Source organism: Corvus kubaryi, unplaced genomic scaffold, assembly GCF_017639235.1.
Source record: "Corvus kubaryi isolate FWS band 111438036 unplaced genomic scaffold, C.kubaryi_AGA036_p1.0 134, whole genome shotgun sequence".
NCBI classification, from domain to species: Eukaryota; Metazoa; Chordata; class Aves; order Passeriformes; family Corvidae; genus Corvus; species Corvus kubaryi.
Window position 1 is genome coordinate 7,580,662 of NW_024580668.1, and position 19,337 is coordinate 7,599,998.

The 19,337-nt window shown below is 48.8% G+C and overlaps 1 protein-coding gene across 1 annotated transcript; it reads left to right on the plus strand.

The window, feature by feature from the left end:
- The first annotated feature begins 54 nt into the window (after positions 1-54).
- Positions 55-18,116, plus strand: ASXL1 (ASXL transcriptional regulator 1). The gene is made up of 12 exons (XM_042048445.1): positions 55-157; positions 4,749-4,831; positions 7,908-8,016; positions 9,117-9,237; positions 9,312-9,406; positions 9,743-9,836; positions 10,112-10,264; positions 10,643-10,806; positions 10,904-11,000; positions 11,442-11,547; positions 11,963-12,578; positions 13,287-18,116. Exons 1-12 carry the CDS (start codon positions 98-100, stop codon positions 16,161-16,163), a joined length of 4,575 nt encoding a protein of 1,524 aa, XP_041904379.1. The 5' UTR covers positions 55-97; the 3' UTR covers positions 16,164-18,116.
- Positions 18,117-19,337: the final 1,221 nt, after the last annotated feature.

Below are 19,337 nucleotides of genomic sequence, written 5' to 3' on the forward strand. Positions count from 1 at the left end.
CGCCGCCGCCCGCCTGCCGCCCGCGCGCCCAACGGTCCGCGCCCGCCGCGCCCGCCCGCGCGGGAGGAGGAGGAGGAGGAGGAGGAGGAGGAGGAGGATGAAGGAGATGAAGCAGAGGAGGAAGAAGGAGCGCACGTGGGCCGAGGCCGCCCGCCTGGTGAGGCCGGGGGGGCGTCCAGGGAGGGGGCGCGGGGACTCCGCCGTGCCCCAGGGCCTCCCCGCCGCGTCCGGCCCCTCCCCGAGTAGCGGGGCCGGCGGCGCCGCCATCGCTTTTGAGGGGGTAAAAGCGGGGGCCGGGTCCGCCTGGAGGGCGCGGGCGATGTTGCCCGTTCCCCGCCCGGTCCCGCGGCTTCCCGCGGTTCCCCCACCGGCCGCTGTGGTCGGGGTCTCCTGCACGGTTGTTTTTCTTCCTCAGCCCGGTGGGAACGAGATGCGCTCCGGGACGGTGCGAGCGCGGCCCCCGGCCCTCGGTGGCGAGCTGCCCGCCCGCCGGGGGTCCCAGCGGCCTCGGCCGCCTCCCGCCGGGCGGGGCTGCAGCGGGTCCCGGGATGGGACACGGGAGGTGCCGTCCCGCAGCGGTTCAGTGCGTGCCGGGCAGGGCTGCGGGAACGGTCGCGCTCATTCTCTTCCTTTCAAATGATTTAAAGCTCCATGGGAGGAACCGGAGCCTCCGGAGAGGGCACGGCCGCTGTCAAAAGTTTCCGGTTTAATTACCGAGGGTACGGATTCCTTCTGTGCGCCGGCAGCGCCCGAGGGCCGGTGGCGTGTGTCGGGCTGCCGGAGCAGCAGCTAGACTGAACAACCCTGAATCAGCCCGTATTTGGTCACTTTTGGGTTTAGGAGATATGGCCATGGAGATGTCTTAGTCCTTTTGTCTTAAAAAATCTCCTTGTTGATGGCTTCAACTTCCAAGCCTGGCTCTGCTCTGGTGGTGTCTGTGGGAATGCCATTGTCATTGGACCGTTGCAGTGGGAGGAAGGTGACTTCCCTCTGTGAAGCTGGATCTGTCTTGAACCCCAGTTATGAAGTAGGAAATCTAAAAAGAAGAATAACTTCAGTGTCTGTCAGTGAGCTAGTCAGAGGTTTGGTTTAAGGGCTGCGTGCCGAGGTGTCTAGGCTGGCTGTTTGGCATTTGGGTGGAAGGAGCTGGTTCTCTCCTGGTGACCCAGTGACACAGGTACAGCAGTGCAGGGATGAAGTAAGGGATGATCCAGCTGCCTGGATGTGAACGGATCCTGCGTTTTCTCCCTGTAGCTGTGTCAGTGGTGTACAACTCGTGAGGATACATGTGTTCCTCCTGTGTAGCCCATGGACTTATGTAGAAATGGATTTACAGGGCTTGAGTGTGGCTTGTTTCCTTGTTTTGTCTGTTGTGTGTGTTTGTTTTGGTTTTGCCAGCTCAGGTTATGCACTGAAGCATGTAAACATTCAGAAGGAGCAGTGTGGGTGAGTCCAGTGAAGCTCATGTCTCGTACTGAGGATGTTCAGGATAAGTCTTGGTGCTTCTGAGTAAGATTTTTTTTGGCTATTGGAGTGTTTTCTTACTGCTTGCCAGGAAGAAACCTAATCAGACAAGCATCTGACTTCCAGCAACTTGCATCATCTTTTGTGTGTAAATGATAATATTTTAGACCCATGTGGCTTTGCTTGAAAAACTGGAGAAGGGCATAAGGCAGCCACTGTGGAACTTCACTGCAGGAGTCTGCTGGTCTCCTTCTCCATCCTGCATTTCTCCTTGGGATCCATGTTCTGTGAACCAGGTGTGTCACTGCAGGTGGCAGGGATGCTTTCCTGGTAGGTGACCCTGGGGGCAGAGGCTGTGCTATGTGACCTTGCACAAAGTCAGCTCATTCAAACATCCTGGGCTCCGACAGGTGAAAAAAATCAGTATTTATAGGCTGCCCAAAGCAGCCCATGTGACTGTGACTCTAAAGCAGTCACCTAATACACCTCATCATCCTCGTGTGATGGGGAAGGCATCTCTTCACACAGTTCTTCTCACCTGTCTTTTGGCCAGGACCTCAGGCACAGTGGTGCATGAGATGCCTAAGCCTCAACAGCATCTTAGAGCCATTGATGAACCAGAAATAGAACCATCTCATACTAGATTATCCACTTAGAGAGACCTAGAGTTGCGTAGCTGCACTTCCAGCTTGCAGGACTGATTGTAAATCCACTAAAAATAGATCTTTATTTCACACTAGTCTTACACATGCTCCCTGTCAAAATGCTTTTAATTTCCCTCTCTGACGTGTGCTGTGTATTTTGTATTCCTCTCAATGTTTCTGAGAGTCACAGGCAAAAGTGTTCTTCAGTGTTGCTCCTCCTACAGAGCCAAAACTCTGCATGTTCCATAAAACAAACCTTTAAAGATTCATCTGGATGCCCAAAGCCATGGCAGGATCCCACAAGTGCTGTCAGAGCTAGTTGACCAGTAAATTGAGGAAGTGATGTAAACTTCCATGATTAGGGGCACAGGAACCCTCAGCTATCAGTGCTATAAATAGTGGAGGAGGGAAAATTCTGTTTTGGGGGTAAGGAATAGCCAGTGTTGAAGTTGTAGCTGTAAGGCTGATGTGGTGCTGGGAGTGTCAGGTTGGAGAGGGATAGAAGGGGCAGTGCTGGAGACTGGGGTTTGGTGTCTAAAGCTTGCAGGATCTTCTCTCCCTCAGTTCTCCCATTAAGTGCTCTGTACACTTAATACAGCTCTTGATTGGAAATTGTTCCCCTGAGCGTAGATTCTTTTATCTGTATGTAAATGCTCCTTTGTGCTCAGTTTTAGGCCACATACTTCACTTGCTGTGTCTGTCACTGGAGAGAGGTTTGAATAATTCCCTGATTTTTTGGAACAGACGTGTTGTATTTTGCAGATCTCACTGGGCTCAGGGGCAATGAGTTTCCCTGTGTCAGCTGTCTGCAGCCTTTGAGTGATGGGGTGACAGCTCAGGAGGGAGGCATGGGGACCTCATAACCTATGGAGAGAGGAAAAAGTGTGATGGGGCTGTATGGAATTTAATTAGTTTACTCTCTCTGAATATGGCTCATCACTTGCTTTGATTTTTCTCTACACTCTTCATGTTTTCATTGGGTTTTAACTCTAGTTAGTTCTTGAATTCCCTTCCCCATGAGGTTCTTATCTTATTCGCAGAAGCTTGTGAGCTTCAAGCATCTGCAAAATACCTGTTGGGTGGATATGATTTAAGAAATTCCATTTGTAGAATCAAGATTTAGATTGGAAGGACCTTAAAGATCATCTCGTTCCAGCCCCCTGCCACGTGCAGGGACAGCTTCCACTAGTCCAGGCTGCTCCAAGCCCCATCCAACCTGGCCTTATCACAACATACAGTTGAAGTGCAGAATTGCAGTTGGGTTTTTCATTACTTGTGGAGGGTGGAGATGGTTTGAGGTGCAAACGTTGCCCTGCACAGCTTTGGGATGACTTTGCACATGTCCGTTTGGCGTGGCTGCTGCAGTGACTCACTTCTAGATTTTGCTGATGGAAATGGGGCATCTGGGTCCTTCCTCTGGCTTCCCACACAAGTCAGACTGAGAGACAGCACCGTGTTGCTGACTTTAAAGTGTGGGGACAAAGACACCAGGGCTGTGCATTGTGTGGCCACAATGCTGGGGCAGTTTAGACCACGGTTATGATCAAAAAGTTCCTGAGTGAATTCCTGTTGCTGCTTTCCATGCCTGTTCCAGGCCATGGCCTGTGCCTGTCTCACCCTCTTTTTGCTCGTGGCCCCAGGTCTGTGGAGCTGGGTGCCTTTGCATTCCAAGAGCAGCACTGTCTGCTGCCGGGGAAGGCGCAGGAGCTGGCGCATGGTCGGCAGCTGTAGGGTAATCTGCTCCCAAAGAAACTGCGTGGTTTACATCTACTGCTGCTTATTTTTGCTCATTGTTTCCTGTTTATGTGGATAATCTTCTTATCCACAGAAATGTCCGGTCCTCTCTTTGAATCCTTGAGTTCTTGCTTCCAGCCATTTTGGAGCAGTAAGTTGCACAGGCTTTGAAAAAAATAAAGTAATAACCTCTTTACTTCTTCATTTATAAGTGACAATTCTATTATTGATATAATATATGAAAGGATGCATTGTTATTTTTTGTATTGCCTTTTAATATCTGATTTTCTTCATTTTATGTCAAAGGCAAGCACTCTTAAGTTTCTAGCCAGATTTTTTTTCCAAATCCTTTACTGTTATTTTGTCCTTTTCTGAATTCTGTCCTTCTCTGACATGAATTATGACTCTTAACTTGTGATTCCCTTCCTGGGGTGGAGTGAAGATAAAATGAATGCAGTAATCTGAAGAAGGTACACTATTGGATTGTATGGCTGCACAGTAATACTTTTAGTGACAAAAAAATACTGGATGCTTTGTGGAGAGGTAGGAGAAGGTTTTACATCGTTAGAGGTCACTAACCACTGTTCAGTTTGGAAGGTTGATATGGCAGCAGCTCCATCTAATGTATAGTGAAGTCTGGTAAAGCTTCCACTGGGGTCAAGGCCAAATTCTGCTGCTTTTTCTCCTCCATGTTTGTATTTTGGTTAATTAGGGAAGAGATGAAGGTAAAGCCTTTTGTGGCTTTGATCCATGTTCACCAGGATCTTGAGGTAGGCTGAAATTTTACTGTGTGTCTTTGCAGGTGAAGCAGGTTCGAAGAGGCACATTATTGGGTCTGGGCCACAGCTGATGCAGGAGTTTTGGGAATGCAGAAGCCAATGCTGTAATGTCTTTCTGTCTTTTCAGGTGCTGGAAAATTACTCAGATGCTCCTATGACCCCAAAACAGATTCTGCAGGTCATAGAGGCTGAAGGTCTAAAGGAAATGAGGTTAGTATTGATGGTTTTGTCTAAACCAGTGTGGAGCATGGGGGAGGCAGTGTATGAAGGCTGGTGTTGCTTCATACAGTTCTGCCTCATCCCCAGCCCACTTTGCTTCCCTTTTTCTCTTCTCAGCCTAGTAATTTGAGATGACAGTACAGACATTTATATACAGATTGTGAGGGGTTTTTTTCTCTGATAATAACTGGAAGATGTTCTTGGATTTTTTGATAATTTACAGAGTCCCTTCATCCATCTATTGTGAAATAAATGCTTCTTGCAGATCAGGCCCCTGCATTGTGCTGTACTTAACAGTCACTCACACAGTTCTCACATAAGTAGCTCCTAGCAGTTTCTGCTGTTGTGACCTGAGTTTGAGAACAGTTTAAATTTTATCTCCTCTGATGCTTCATTTCTAGAGCAGACATTATGTTTTAGAAGAGACAGGCTTTTTCATGTCACTGGCTTATGCTCAGTTTCTTGAGCACCAGGAGGGCACAGCTCACATCACATGGTTGTGGCTCTTGACATTATAGGGAGGAGATGCCCAACATGCCCATTGCAGAGTGGGTTTCATGTGGAAAAGAACCTGATGCAGAGCCTTGGAAAGGGCAGAAGTGGGAGACTGCTTTCCTTGGTTAAGTTCCTGTGAGCTTCCCTCTGTTTCCATGACAGTAGTAGAAATACAGAGTGTCTTGCAGCTCAAAGAAAGTGGGTAACTGTGATAGTCAAATGCCTCAGTTACTGCTACCTGGCAAAAAATAAAAAGGAAGTTTGACTACCAGAGACACGAAAAGCTGCTGTCCAGGGATGGACTTTGGGAAATCCAGATGCAAGGACTGTTTCTAGTCTTGCTTCTCCCTCCCTTTGTTTCTGTGGACGGTTTTTCACTGTGGTGTGTGCATTTCCTGAACCTGTACTTTACCTAACTACGGAAGGCAAACTGATTTCTTCTGGGACCTAAATGTTAGCTCGTTTTTGCACCTTGTTTGTGTGAAATCAGGAAACAGCTGGGGTGTTTTGAATAGTCAAAATCTGTGACATGTACGAAGGTGTTGGGTGTGGGACCTGCTGTTGTTTGGAGAGGCATGAGGCTGGTGTGTGCTGCTGCATCGGATTTGGAACTGTTGGAACACCCACCTTCCATGGGCTTACAAGAAGGCTGGAGAGGGACTTTTCACAGGGGCATGTAGTGATAGGACAAGGGACAATGGCCTTAAGGTGAAGGAGGATAGATTTAGATTGGATATAAGAAAGAAATTCTTCCCTGTGCGGGTGGTGAGATAATGGCACAGGGTGTCCAGAGAAGCTGTGGCTACTCCATCCTTGGAAGTTTCCAAGGCCAGGCTGGACATTGCTTGGTTCAACCTGATCTGGTGGAAGGTGTCCCTGCCCATGGCAGGGGGTTTGGAACAAGATGGTCTTTAAGGTCCCTTCCAACCCAAACTATTTCATGATTTGGTGATGCTTGCTGAGATCTTCTCTGGTTTGGATGTGGGCAGTAGGGTCACAGCTCTGAGTAGAATTCAGACAGATTTTAATGAGGACCTTCATAGAGCTTTGCTTTAATCACTCTTCTACAACTTTCTCACATAAATCCTGTTACCTAAGCAGGCAGTTGAAGATTTCTGTGCACAGGCTGTCCCCTGCCAGAGATAATATCAGGGCTCTTCACACACATAAATTATCCTGTGCTTTCCCAGTTTTTACAAGTGACCTGTCACAGCGTTTAAGTAAAGACCAGACTTTGGAACATGTGTCATGTTAAATCCCACAAAGCCAACTCATTCCTTTAAAGGTCGGTGGTTTCCCTTGGGATATCTGCTTTTCCTTCCCATGTCATTAATTCTCTGCTTTAAGAAAAGATTGTTTTCTTCAGAGCGTGATTGTTCGCAGAATAAAGGCAGTGAGCCTGCCTGGCCAAACGTGCAGCAGGCTTTGCTGGTGCTTGTATAGAAGCTCTTCCTGAAACTCCATTTCCTGAAGGAAATAGCTCAGTGCCTTGAGATGTTTTTCCTTCTGAATCAATCCTGAGGTGGGGCTCCCTGGTTTGGGGGTCACACTGCTCTCCTGGGAGGGCTGTGTTCCATACGGGGCACTGACATTCCCAGGAGCCAGCACCATGCTGAGTTTAGCTCCTGGCAGAGTTTTAACCGCTTGGTTTTTTTCTTGTTTCGGGGAAGATTACTTACTTTGCCATTTTAAGAGAGCTCTGTGGCTGGTGAGCGTGCTTGGAGTGTCTGGTAAACACAGAGGGGAAAGCACTGTCTAACAGGACAGAAGGCTGGAAATTTTGTTCACATGATCTAGAAGTGATACAGGGTAACTTTTCCTGTCACTGTGGCATGTGAAGAAATGTCCAAAACCCAAACACATACAGGGTGGAAACTGAAATTGTGCTATGTTTTTGATTTCAGAATGATTTTCTTTGAAATATTTTATCTCAGTCCAGTTTTCAGTTTCACTTTTACTAAGAATGCAGTCGATAGTGCTGTAATGTGTCTTCCAGACAACTTTCTTACTGTACATGTGGGACTTACTGGAAAACACCATATTACGTGGCACAGCAGTTCCATCAGTGTGAGCGTAGGATGGGGCTTTAACCAGGGAGTTATGTAGGACTTAACAAATGAGAGCATCAGAGCCTTTGTATTGAGCTTTGCTCAAGCAGTTTGGTCTGTGACATATCAGGGAGACATTGCAGTAACACATGTGTGTACAGTTTGCTTACATCTTTCTACTGCTGAATAAATCTGGGGGTTTTGTAAAATCAATCCAACACTGAAGGTTTCCAGGACAGAAGGGGAGGAAACAGGTAATAAAAGTTAGAAATGTCTGAAAACAGACGAGGGTAGCTTTAAAATTGGTCTCATGTTTCCTGTTCGCTGTGATGTGCAAGGCGGATGTACAGGTCAAAATGAAATCAGTGACACTGTTCCGACTGAAGTGCCTGTCCCATAAAGTTAATGGCATCACCTCTGTTCCCCTGATCAGCTAAAGGATGCCCATTTAACCAGATCTTTCAGGCTGTTTTTTTGATAATCCATTTCTTAAGCTATCTCCTTTCTTCCTTTCTCTGTTGCAGTGGCACGTCTCCCCTGGCCTGCCTCAATGCCATGCTCCACTCCAATTCCCGGGGAGGGGATGGGCTCTTTTACAAACTGCCTGGACGCATCAGCCTTTTCACACTGAAGGTAAATGCTGAGCTCTGCTCCCAGCTGAGGGCTTAGGGGTGAGTTCTGCTCCTTGTGCAGGACTGAGTGTTACTCTATCACTGAGCATCACGAGCAGTGAGATCATCATGTGAGAGAGGGTCTGGAATTCATTATTTCCGTGGAGCTTGTACCTTTCAGCTATATTCAGCCATCTATGATAAATTCCTTAAAAAAACCCTAACTGTTATTTCTTGAATTGCACAAGCAAGATGAATCCTCTTACTGCAGTGCCTGGTGTCCAGCTCAGGTGGCTGCTCATCAGAACAGACCCATGCACTCTCTTGCTGCCAGCCACCAGGGAAAAGAGCCAACCAAGGAATTGGTCCAAGAGCTTGTAGCGACAAGTAAAATCTTGATAGGAAAATGTATATTCATTCTTCTTGCTGCTTGATCTGTGTTCCACTACATTCCATGTTATTTAGCATCAGTATTTTCCTCAGATCTTGAAATCTCTCTGGAATACTTTTTTTTTATTTTATTGTTCCAGTAATGTTAAGTATTGAAAATGTTTCTGGTCTTGGGCTTTTCTTTTGCATTGTTTTGTGCTGTTGGATTCCCTGATAAATATCAACTTGATAGATCCCAGCTATTTAATTTCCATCATTTGTCTGCTGTTAGAAAATCTTGTTGAATTGACACATTTTGCTGAAAATAGACGGCATTGAAATGGCTTATATTGTACAAGTAGGAAATACATCTCCTAAGCTTGCTATCTTAGTGTTTGGCCACTCTGATGTTACTTATTCTTTCATAGTGAGATGCTTCTCTTTAATAGGAACTCATTGCTTGCAGAAAATTGTGACGTATTATGAACCTTCTTATTAAATTATTTATTATTAACCTGGTATTTTGGAGATGTATTACTTGTCTAGGAGGGGGCTATTAAGTGTTCTTCGTTTAGGTGACTTCTGTTCCACTATGAGCCCAAATATACTTTAAAACGCCTTTCTGCATCAAGGATTAAAATAGGGAAAAAAATTTAGGTTCAAGTATGTATAGGTTAAAGTTAACTGTCTGCTCCCATTGGTGTAGGTTTGGGAGGGAGGGCTGTAGCCACTCCAGTTCTGTTTTCCCTCTAGAAAGATGCCTTGCAGTGGTCCCGGAACCTGTCAGTGCCAGAAGGGGAGGAGGTGGAGGACACAGCAGATGCAGAAAGCTGTGGGTCCAACGAAGCCAGCACTGTGAGTGGTGACAATGATGGTAAGTGTCTGGTGACATTAACCTTAAACTCCAGGACCTACTTCTGTGTCTGACTGAGAGCCCATCTCTTTCAGTGTCTCTTGATGAAACTTCTTCTAATGCCTCGTGTTCCACTGAATCTCAGAGCAAGGGACCTGCTACCAGGGAGAGTTACAGAACCGCTTCCCAGGTAGGAAAAAGTGGGACTAATGGGAAGGGTGAAGCCTCTCAAGGGGAGCTTTCATTACTGCTGGAGTGGTATGACAGGGATTATTTGTGCACAAGTGCCTCAGAGAGAGTTACGAGGCTGTCTCCTTGGGCAAGAAGTGGCAGACTGGGGAGGGATCATGTATGGGAAGGCAATTTTGAATTCTCTGCTAGTCCTAAATGTAGTGTTGCCTGAAGATTCACCTAGGAGGAGCCAGGTAGCTCTTTAACTGAGGAACATGCTGCTTAGAATATTATTATACCCTTCCATAATGCCTTCATTCCTTTGTTTTGTTTTTGGTTTCTCTCTGGTCTGCAGACATCCAAACAGAAGAAAAAGACAGGTGTGATGCTGCCACGGGTGGTGTTAACCCCACTGAAAGTAAATGGGGCACACATGGAGTCTGCCTCGGGTGAGCATGGCTTTGGGGGGATCCTAGTGACATCACAGATCTCTCTCAGTCAGTCCCCAGTCATCTGTGTTTGCCTGAGGATTTCTGTAACACCTGCTGAGACTGAGTGATGCTGCACTGTGTGTATGCTTAACTCACTCAACATAGTTGGTACCTGGGCAATACCCTATAATAGCAGATTTGTTACTAACGGAGAATTCCTGTATGTTAAACCACTCTCCCAGTTGGGCTTTGACTGTTCTTTGCATATTTTTATGAACTTGTTTTGCTTTTAGGCTTCACAGGAAGGCACGCTGATGGGGAGAGCAGCAGCACATCCAGCAGCAGCAGCAGCTCCTTGGCCCTGTGCAAAACCAGCCTGCGCAGTAGGACAGAGATAAACAGGGATCCTCCACAGCTGCTGAGGGGCATCCGAAAGCCCACGGCAGGTACGTGCTCCTGGTTAAAGGCAGAAGGATAACTGGTGATGATGAAGTCCAGGTGTATCTGAGAAGAGCACCAGGAGGCATTTGATGACCTGGGGTCACAAGCCAGGCTTTCCATCTTGAGTGTTAGTGATACAATTGTTTAAAAGTTTGCCTGGTCTGAAGAGCAGCATTGTGAATTGTACCTGAATATGGCTGAACTGTGACCTCTTGTCAGAATTCCAGATGTGTGTCTGTTAATTACTGTGTTGGAGAGTCCTGCAGTCTTTCTCATCTCCCTAGCTCCTTTTGCTGTTGTAGTTTGACATAAATTTCAGCCCATAATGCTGAAATACTTCTATACAACAATGTTAATTTTATTTGCCTGTCCTTAAACTCCAGGGCAGATGAAACGGAACAGGGGTGAGGATATTGACTTTGAAACCCCAGGCTCCATCCTTGTCAACACAAACCTGCGAGCGCTGATCAACTCCAGGACCTTTAATGCGCTTCCATCACACTTCCAGCAGCAGCTGCTTTACCTCCTGCCTGAAGTTGATAGACAGGTACAAGCACTTGGGTGTTTTCCCTTCCCTGATTACCTCTTCAGTGTGGAACAGCTGGAGCAGGTGAGTTCTGTTTGTCCTGGGTCTGTCCTGCTAGGTGGGGGCTGACGGGCTGATGCGCCTCAGCAGCAGCGCTCTGAACAACGAGTTCTTCACCCACGCTGCACAGAGCTGGAGGGAGCGGCTCGCTGACGGTGAGTGGCTTTGCTTTCCTGAGTGCCTGGGAAATAGGTGCTCATTTTGTAGGATTTTTGGGTTTGCTTTTACAGTTAATGAGCAGGAACTTAGTCCAACTTTGTTGCATATCTGTGTTGCACCCAACTTTTTTTTTTTTTTTTTCCCTTTAAAATCAAAGATATGATTTCTTCTGGTGCCATGGGACCTTCAGAATTAAGTGGTGAAGGTGTAAAGTAGTGCCAGACTTATTTTTCCTTAAATGGTGGCCTGTCTGTGAAAACACCATTTTTTCTGGAGCCACAGGTAGCACCTGGATCCAGAGGCAGGATGGGGAGCAGGGTGTTAACAGCAGGTCTGTCTTTCAAATATGCAGCTGCTGTACTGTTCAAACACTAGAGGTTGCATTTGCAGAATGAGTTTTGTTTGGAACTGAATTCCAGTCTCTTGCTTCCATGTAGGTGAATTCACCCATGAGATGCAAGTTCGAATCCGGCAGGAGATGGAAAAGGAAAAGAGAGTGGAGCAATGGAAAGAGAAGTTCTTTGAGGACTACTATGGACAAAAGTGAGAAATTTTACCATGTCTATACTGTTTTAGCCATGTTTATGCAGTTGGCAGAGTGTGTTTCTGTTTGTGGATACCTGAGCAGATGCAGCGTAAGCTCCTTGAAAAACACAGGTTGTGGGGTGAATCGTTCCAGGTGCTGGTCTGGGAAAATCCTTAGTGGAATTGGCTGGGTTCAGCAGAATTTTGTAGCCCATCTCTTTTGCTTCCAAGAAAAGTTGATAGTGTTTTGCATCACAAATCTTTAGGGATTTTTTCTCATTCCATGTGATAGCAATGTGGGATGTGTGGGTTCTCCCCTTGCAGGGTGAGTTAATGAGGCTTTGATGACTCTCTGCCCGTGTTGGTGCTATTCAGTAACACTGAGATTGGGGTGAGCTTTAGCTTTTAGCTGGCTTTTGTGTTTGCCTTAAAGGTTGGGCTTGACCCAGGAAGAATCCCAGGCACAGAATTCGGTGCAGGAGGATGCTGAGAACAGGACAGAGCTGTCTGTTAAAGGAGAAGCGAGGCTGCCGCGCGGGCCAACCACGCGCCAGAGGGACGGGCGCTTCCGGAAACGCTCCCGGGCTGACCTGCGGTGCCGGGCCAGGAGGAGCCTGTACAGACTGCGGGAACCCGAGCACACGGAGGCTCCCAAAGAGCCTGCTCCCGTGGGGCCAGATCCCTCTCTTCATAAAGAGCCAAAGCCTGAGACAGACCTGAAGAAAGACGATCTGAGCAGCCCCTCGGCTGCAGGATTGAAGGCAGAGAGTAGCGAGCTGCACCTCTCTCCAGAGACTTCCAAATCAAACAGCAAATCAGAAGATCCGTCATTGGCAGCTGCCAGCAGAATTCCCAGTTTGCCCCAGGAGAACTCTGCTCAGGAGTCCAAGGAGCAGAAGAGGAAAAGCTTTGAGGAGGCTGCCTCCGCATCCTTCCCCGAAAAGAAGCCCCGGCTTGAAGATCGTCAGTCCTTTCGTAACACAATTGAAAGTGTTCACCCAGAAAAGCCACAGCCTACTAAAGAGGAGCCCAAAGTCCCACCCATCCGGGTAAGAAAGAGCTTTAGATCTGCTGTGTCTCAGGGCTGCCGTGCTCAGTAGTATCAAAACATTATTAAAATGTCAGGTGTTGCCATCTTAAGTGAAGGAGTCAAAGGGTTTCATTGGTAGAGCTGGTGAAGTGCCTCTGACTGCCACAGTTTGCTGTCATGTTTAGACAGGCAGAGAATGGAAAATCATCCCAAGGTCTTTGCACAAGAGCACAGGGTAACCTTGACTTACTCCCTTCATTTGCATTTCTGTGGATACAGAAAACACTGCCTGAAATGAGCTGACTTACTGCAAAAGACCTTGAAATTGTGTTCTTTGTCCTGTGTAGTTTCTCAGTTCCTTTCCTTGCAGACAGAATCTCAGTGTTCCTCCTGACTTTTCCCATTTTGACCAGGATACCCATTTTGGTAGCTTCAGGGCAGTCATCCTGATGTAGAGGAGACCAGTTTGATCTCTGAAGACATGAATATAAACAATTTATTTCATATTTGCCTGCAGGCTCTGGTAAAACAATATTAGTGTGAACTGAGCTTTACAGATCACAGAGCAGAGGTTGTGGGACCATGCTGCTTCTCTGCCCAAATTAGTTTCTAAGTTGGAATTTTTGTTGAATTTTTGTGCTAAGAATTGTGACGAGCACTTGTCAGTAAAACGCATTTCGCTGGACATGGTCAGTGTTAGAACTTACCGCATTTCCCTTTCTTTCAGATTCAACTTTCACGTATTAAACCACCCTGGGTGGTTAAAGGTCAGCCCACTTACCAGATCTGCCCCCGGATCATCCCCAGCACGGAGTCCTCCGGCCGGGGCCGCCCCGGGGCCCGGACCCTCGCAGACATTAAGGCCCGTGCTCTGCAAGCCCGAGCCCAGCGCGAAGCCGCCACCGCCGCCATTGGAGGAGGGGGCGGCCCCGGTGGGGGGAGAAGCACCGATGAAGGAGGCGGTGGAGGAGAATCCAGCGGCCGTTCCCAGCACAGGAGATCCAAGAGAGCTCATGGAAAACGTGCATCAGATCTACAGCGAGCACAACTACAGCCGTCTGTTCATCTGAGCGGTGGGAAGGCTGGCTCCGAAGAGGCTGCTGAGGAAGCCAACGTGAATTCCTGCCTCTCTTCCAGACAAGATCACTCTTCCTCAAAAAGCGAAAGGAGTGGCATTCCGGGCTGTGCCACAGGGTCAGGGGACACTCAGCCTGCTGATGGGTCACCTAGGAGGCTGTTCTGTGGTGCTCTGACTGCATCATCCTTGGACAATGCGACTCCTGAGAGGCAGGAGGCGAGTCCTGAGCAGCTCCTCCGTGACCAAAGGACCAAACTCCCATCTTGTGCTGCATCACAGGAGAGCACAAAGCTGGGATGTGTGGTTCCTGTGGTGACCAGTCTGCCATGTTCTGGGGGGCAGGGAGCTGGGGTCAGTCCCACGGGAGACAAGGGTGTGGTGGAACTTGGAGATGTTGGTGCTCCCACCATACAGCTGGATTATCCTTCTGATGTAAAGCAAAATTCCTCCAGTTGTTCTTTTCCACCAGAATTGTCATCAGGTGGCACAGAACACCATGATCCAGAGAAGGTGTCTGGTTTTAGATATAACAGCTCCAAAACATTTCTGGAAAAATGTGTTGCTGATAGTAATACCTCCAAAACGGTGACTGCTGGAGTGAAGAAAGTGATCCCTGCGGCGGGTGACACTGCACAGCTGCAGGCAGGGAAAGGCAGCGATGGCAAACTGAGCAATGAGGAACAAAATACAGAGGCTCTAGTGCAGCCCTCCGTGCATGGTGACTGTATTTCTCAGAATAGGATTGATACCTCTGAAAAACTGCAGCCAAGGCAGAGGTGCCCCAGAACCGAACCAGAAAACGCACATCAGCCCCTGGGAGAGACGCAGGAGTTGAAGAGAAGTGGAGATGAAGAAATACAGAGTACGCACAGTGAAACAACAGACACTGCTTCTGACTGGGAAGGGGACATGGCTGATGAGAATGTGGAGGTGGAGATGTGTTTCAGAAGTGTCAGCTGTAGGGAGGTGGCTGGGAAAGGCGCTTCCTGTCACAGCAGCAGTGAGAAGCGCAATGGGATTAGGTCAAAATTCTCTGTGGAGACAGAGAGTCCAGCCTGTTCTGGGGACTTGGTTGCACCCCCACCTCAGAGGTGGGGACCCCAGAAAGCCGAGCGTCCGGCCGGCTCTGCTCGGCCCATGTCCTCCATTGAGACCAACAACCCTTTGGTGATGCAGCTGCTGAAGGGGAAGCTTCCACTGGAGGAAGTTCTCCCAGTGTCTCACGTCAACATCAAGCTGGAAATTGCACAGCCAGTGCTGGAGAAACAGTCAGAAAGCCTCTCCCTGCAACTGGACAGAGGCAGCAGTCACTGTTTTGGCAAAGAATCTTCTCCAGATGTAGGAATAAAGATGAGTGCCCAAAGCAGGAGTGATGATGTTCACTCACTGAGATCTTCCATAGATTCCCAGGAAAAAACGTGTGTACCAGCGGCAGCATTGCCTAGAGCAGAGGGTGCAGAGGATCAGGCTGTCCCAGAAAAACATTCCAAAGTTGGCTCGACTTTAAGTTGCCAAGACCAACTGGCAAATGTGGCAAGTGCCTCTCCAAAGCCTGAAGATGTGGACCCTCGGGAAAGAACATTTTCTTCCTGTAGCTTTGAGGAGCAGAAGGAGTTGCCCAAGGTCCACCGGATGCCACAGCACAACCCATTAAAGAGTGTCATGGCAAGTAAAAGCCCAGAGAAGCTGAATGCCTCTGCAGAGCCTCGGTTTTTATCTCCAGCTGTAACTTCTCTTGGACCAAACCAGACAGGAGGTGCATTGGTCAATAAAAACTACGGTGGGGTTCAAGGCAAAAAGCTCTTTGGTTCTGGTTTTCCTTCCAACCCCAGTGTGAGGCTGCATCACTCGAGGGCTTTGGATCACGGTTCAGCCATGGGAACCTTGTCCCCCAGCAAACAGATTCCCTTGGACAAGGGCTGTGCATTGGGAGAAGGAATCCCAGCTGCTAGGGAGGAATGGACTTCAAAGCAGCACAGCAGCACCCCAGGAGGGATCAGAAATGAGAAGGGGCTGGTGTGTGGCAGCCCAGCCAAGAGTAATGCGGAGAACCGGGGGGGTGCAGCCCAGCAGCCCACAGAACTGGCCGGGCACACGCAGAGAGAGCCACTGGTCATGGACTGGCCCTTCTTTAAGTTTTCAAGGGATCCGGGAAAAGGACAGAGTCACCCTTTGGAGCCTTCATCCATCCCCTCTCAGCTCAATATCAAGCAAGCATTTTATGGGAAGCTTTCAAAGCTGCAGCTTAATTCCACCAGCTTTAATTATTCATCCAACACTCCAGCTTTCCCCCGAGGCCTTGCTGGGAGCGTGGTGCAGCTCACCCACAAAGCGAACTTTGCTGCGAGCCGGAACACGGCCCTGGCTGTGCAGATGTTTGCTGACAGCAGCAGCGTCGACGAGATCTCGTTCCAGTGCTCGTGCAGCCTCAAAGCCATGATCATGTGCAAAGGCTGCGGCGCCTTCTGCCACGACGACTGTATAGGACCCTCTAAGCTCTGTGTATTGTGCCTTGTGGTGAGATAATAAATTATGGCCATGGGACAGGTTGTATATTCAGTGTGTGTATTTTGATAACGACTGATCCTAACGCCTGTACACAAAGTACACAAAGTACTCTCTGTTCATAGTAGAAACGCTGTTACACTTTTTTTTGGTGAGGAACGTTGAGCTGCCTTCCCATGGAGATCGACAGTGCAGAGCCTGTTCCTGCTGACGGGGACACCCCGGTCTGGGTGGGCTGTGCCCCACGGGAGCGATCCTGCTGCTTCCTGCTATCGTGGAAATTCCAGCTGTGCTCTGGTACCGCGCTGAGGCCGATGCCGGGGGGAGAGGCGGTTCGCTGTGGCAATCCCTGGACCTTCTGTGGAGGAAATCCTTACATCCAAAGGAACTGGAAGATGGTGTTTGCTATTTCAGGGCTGCACAAGGTGAGGCCCTACAGTCTTCCACTCTCCCCTTTTGCCATCTCCATTCCCAGTTTGTGTGGGAAGTGCTGCTGTGCAGTGAGTGTAAGCAGAGAGCTGCCCTGCAGGGATGGTTCCGTGTGGTCTTTGGATGCTACAACAGGATGTTGGTGCCCAGGGACGTGCTCTCCAGGGTTGTGGAGCCGTGTACAGCCCACCATGTGCCACATGGAGCCCACGTGGAGGATGCAAGAAGAGGAAAAAAAATTCGGGGCAAGTGCCAAGCAAATGCCTTCTGCTGGCCTGGAGGAAGCTGTGTGGCTGGGGAACTGTTCCCGGTTGAACTGGCCCAGTGGCTGTTTCTGCCTCCTTTGGCCAACTTCCACAAACTGCTGTGGAACGCTGGAGGTTCCCTGGAGCTCAGTGGTTGGGGCAGTGAGCTCTGCACTGCAGCTCTGTGGTGAGGACCTGAAACCTCAAAGCAGCTGAGCACCTGCGAGCATCGAGCTGTGCATCTGTGTGACCATCACCTAACATTTAAAGCAGTGTTCTTTCCTTTTTTTTTTTTTTCCTTTTTTTTATACTTTCGTTCTTGGATGTATAAAGTGAATTATTTGGCTCCTGTAAGTATCCTCTCTGCATCTGTTTGATCATATATTTATATGTTGTACACAGTACTGGCCAACTGTAAATGGATGTAATGTACATAGAGCATAAAGGGGTCTCCTTTTTTTTTCCTTGGACTACCAGGCTCTACAGCAGTATTGCATTAAAGTGGTGTTAGTTATTGTCAGAGCCACTGTATTCTGTCTTGCCTGACGTGAGGCTCACCACACTGGGGTCTGAGTTCCGACAGCCTCCCTGTGCCTGTGGTGCCCGGGTGGACTGTGCTATGCAGGCTCAAGGATGTCGAGGTGGGATTTTCTGAGCCAAGCTCACTCCCAGTTGCTCATTTAAGCTCCTGCCAGTTGTTGCTGCACCTGAGCTCCCAGGGCATGGCTGTACCTGCACTGCAGGGAGGTGAATAAACATCCGTGTGCGTCCAGAGAGGGAGAGCAAAACTGCAATTCTCTTTCTCTTTGGAGCAATTCCTAATCAAGAGTTAATTGCTTCAGTGAGGAGGAGAAGCCGCTGGTTTATTCAAGCGGGCAGTAACAAGAATTTTAGGGGGTTTATTTTCATTTTGTTTATTCTCGTCCCTTTTCCAGCTCCATCCTACCTCCCTTCACCATGCACTTTTTTTCAGCCGTGCAAGTTCCTCTTTCAGCCACAATCGTGAGGGGTGCAAGAAATTCAGTCCCTGAGATGGTTTCATCTTCAATGCATCCACCATGGGAATGAGAGAGCCCGGTGCAGCAGCACCCCGCCCTGGGCAGGGCTGCGGTGCCAGTGGGGGCGAGCGGAGGTGTGGAACCTGCTTACCAAAGATGGGGAGCGGAGCAGGGGGCTGCCTCTGCCTCCTGGGGGGCCACTGCAGTGTTCAGCTAGGACTGGTCTGGGGGGCAGAGCCCTCGGGGGGGCCTGCTCGTGTCTGTCCCTTGTGCTATTGGAAAAATAAACACTGTAAAATCTGCTTGTGTGGTTTCAGTCCTTTTTCTGAACTCCTCTTCCTTTCTAAGGCAATGTGGCTTTTCCTTTCCTCTCTTTTAACTGCAGCAGTTCCAGAGTTCTGCTCTGCTCACCAAGGGGAGGGGCTGTGTTGCTGCTTGGCTTTGTTAAATCTGGTTTTATGCACTTGGAGAGCACTGAAGATGGTGCAGCTCCTGCAGAGGTGCCGTGTGGCTCTTGGGGAAGGGACACCCTGAAGACTGAGAGCCACAGGGGGGTAGTGGGACACTGCAGGAGCTCCCCACAGTCACAGGGAATCCCTGCCCTGCTGGGGTGATGCCTGTGAGAGCAGCACTGAGACTCTTCCCAGTCAGGGCAGGTCCTGCTGTTACTGCCCTCATTGTTGGATAAATGGATCTAAAAATGTTTCTCAAGAGCGTAAATGTGATACCAATTACAGTTTATTGAAGCTACTTGAAAACTCACTTTATGGCCAAGTCCTTTCTCTTTTCTAGGCAGTAAGGAAATAAGATGGATTGTGATGTTATGTGCCTGGGTTCTCACTACGTGGACATTCTGAACGGTGAGCAGGGATCTCCTGCCTGGGGCTGTGGGAGTGCCAAGATCCGTGTGGTGACACAGTCCCCAACTTCCTGGCATTCCACAGCGCAGAACAGCAGCGATGGCCTCATACAGGGAGCCAGGGCTGGGGCAGTGGATGGTCTGGCACCAGCTTTTTGGGGAGAAAAAAGGCTTTTGTGGTTTTTGGTGGTTCATTGATGTTCTGACTCTGGCAGGCTGCACACAGTGTAGTTAAAGATATCTGGATAATCTAAGTAAACTGAATAAGGGGAATGCAAAAAATGAGTTGTTACTTAGCCAAGCTTTAACATGCAGTAATTAATCCTTCCCTGTTTTATTGGGATGTGGGGTGATGGCATCAGGATTAGCTACCTCTGGAACAAGGGAGCTTGGGGGTCTCAAGAGTAAAACCCATTAACATCAGAATTTCACAAAGAGCAAGTACCCTTTTTTTCTTTTTTTTCCCTCTCTTTGATATTTGTGTGCCAAGTAACAGATTTTCTCTCTCCCAGCCCAGCTGCTGTTTGGCTCTGGCTCTGCCGTGCTCGGCAGGGCCATCTGCAGGCATGGGGACATCCTGAGTCAGTCCGGCCACGGGGCTGTGGAGGCCCTAGCAGGTGATGCCAACTGGTTTGCAGCTGGTGGGGCCTGGCACTGCTTCTCC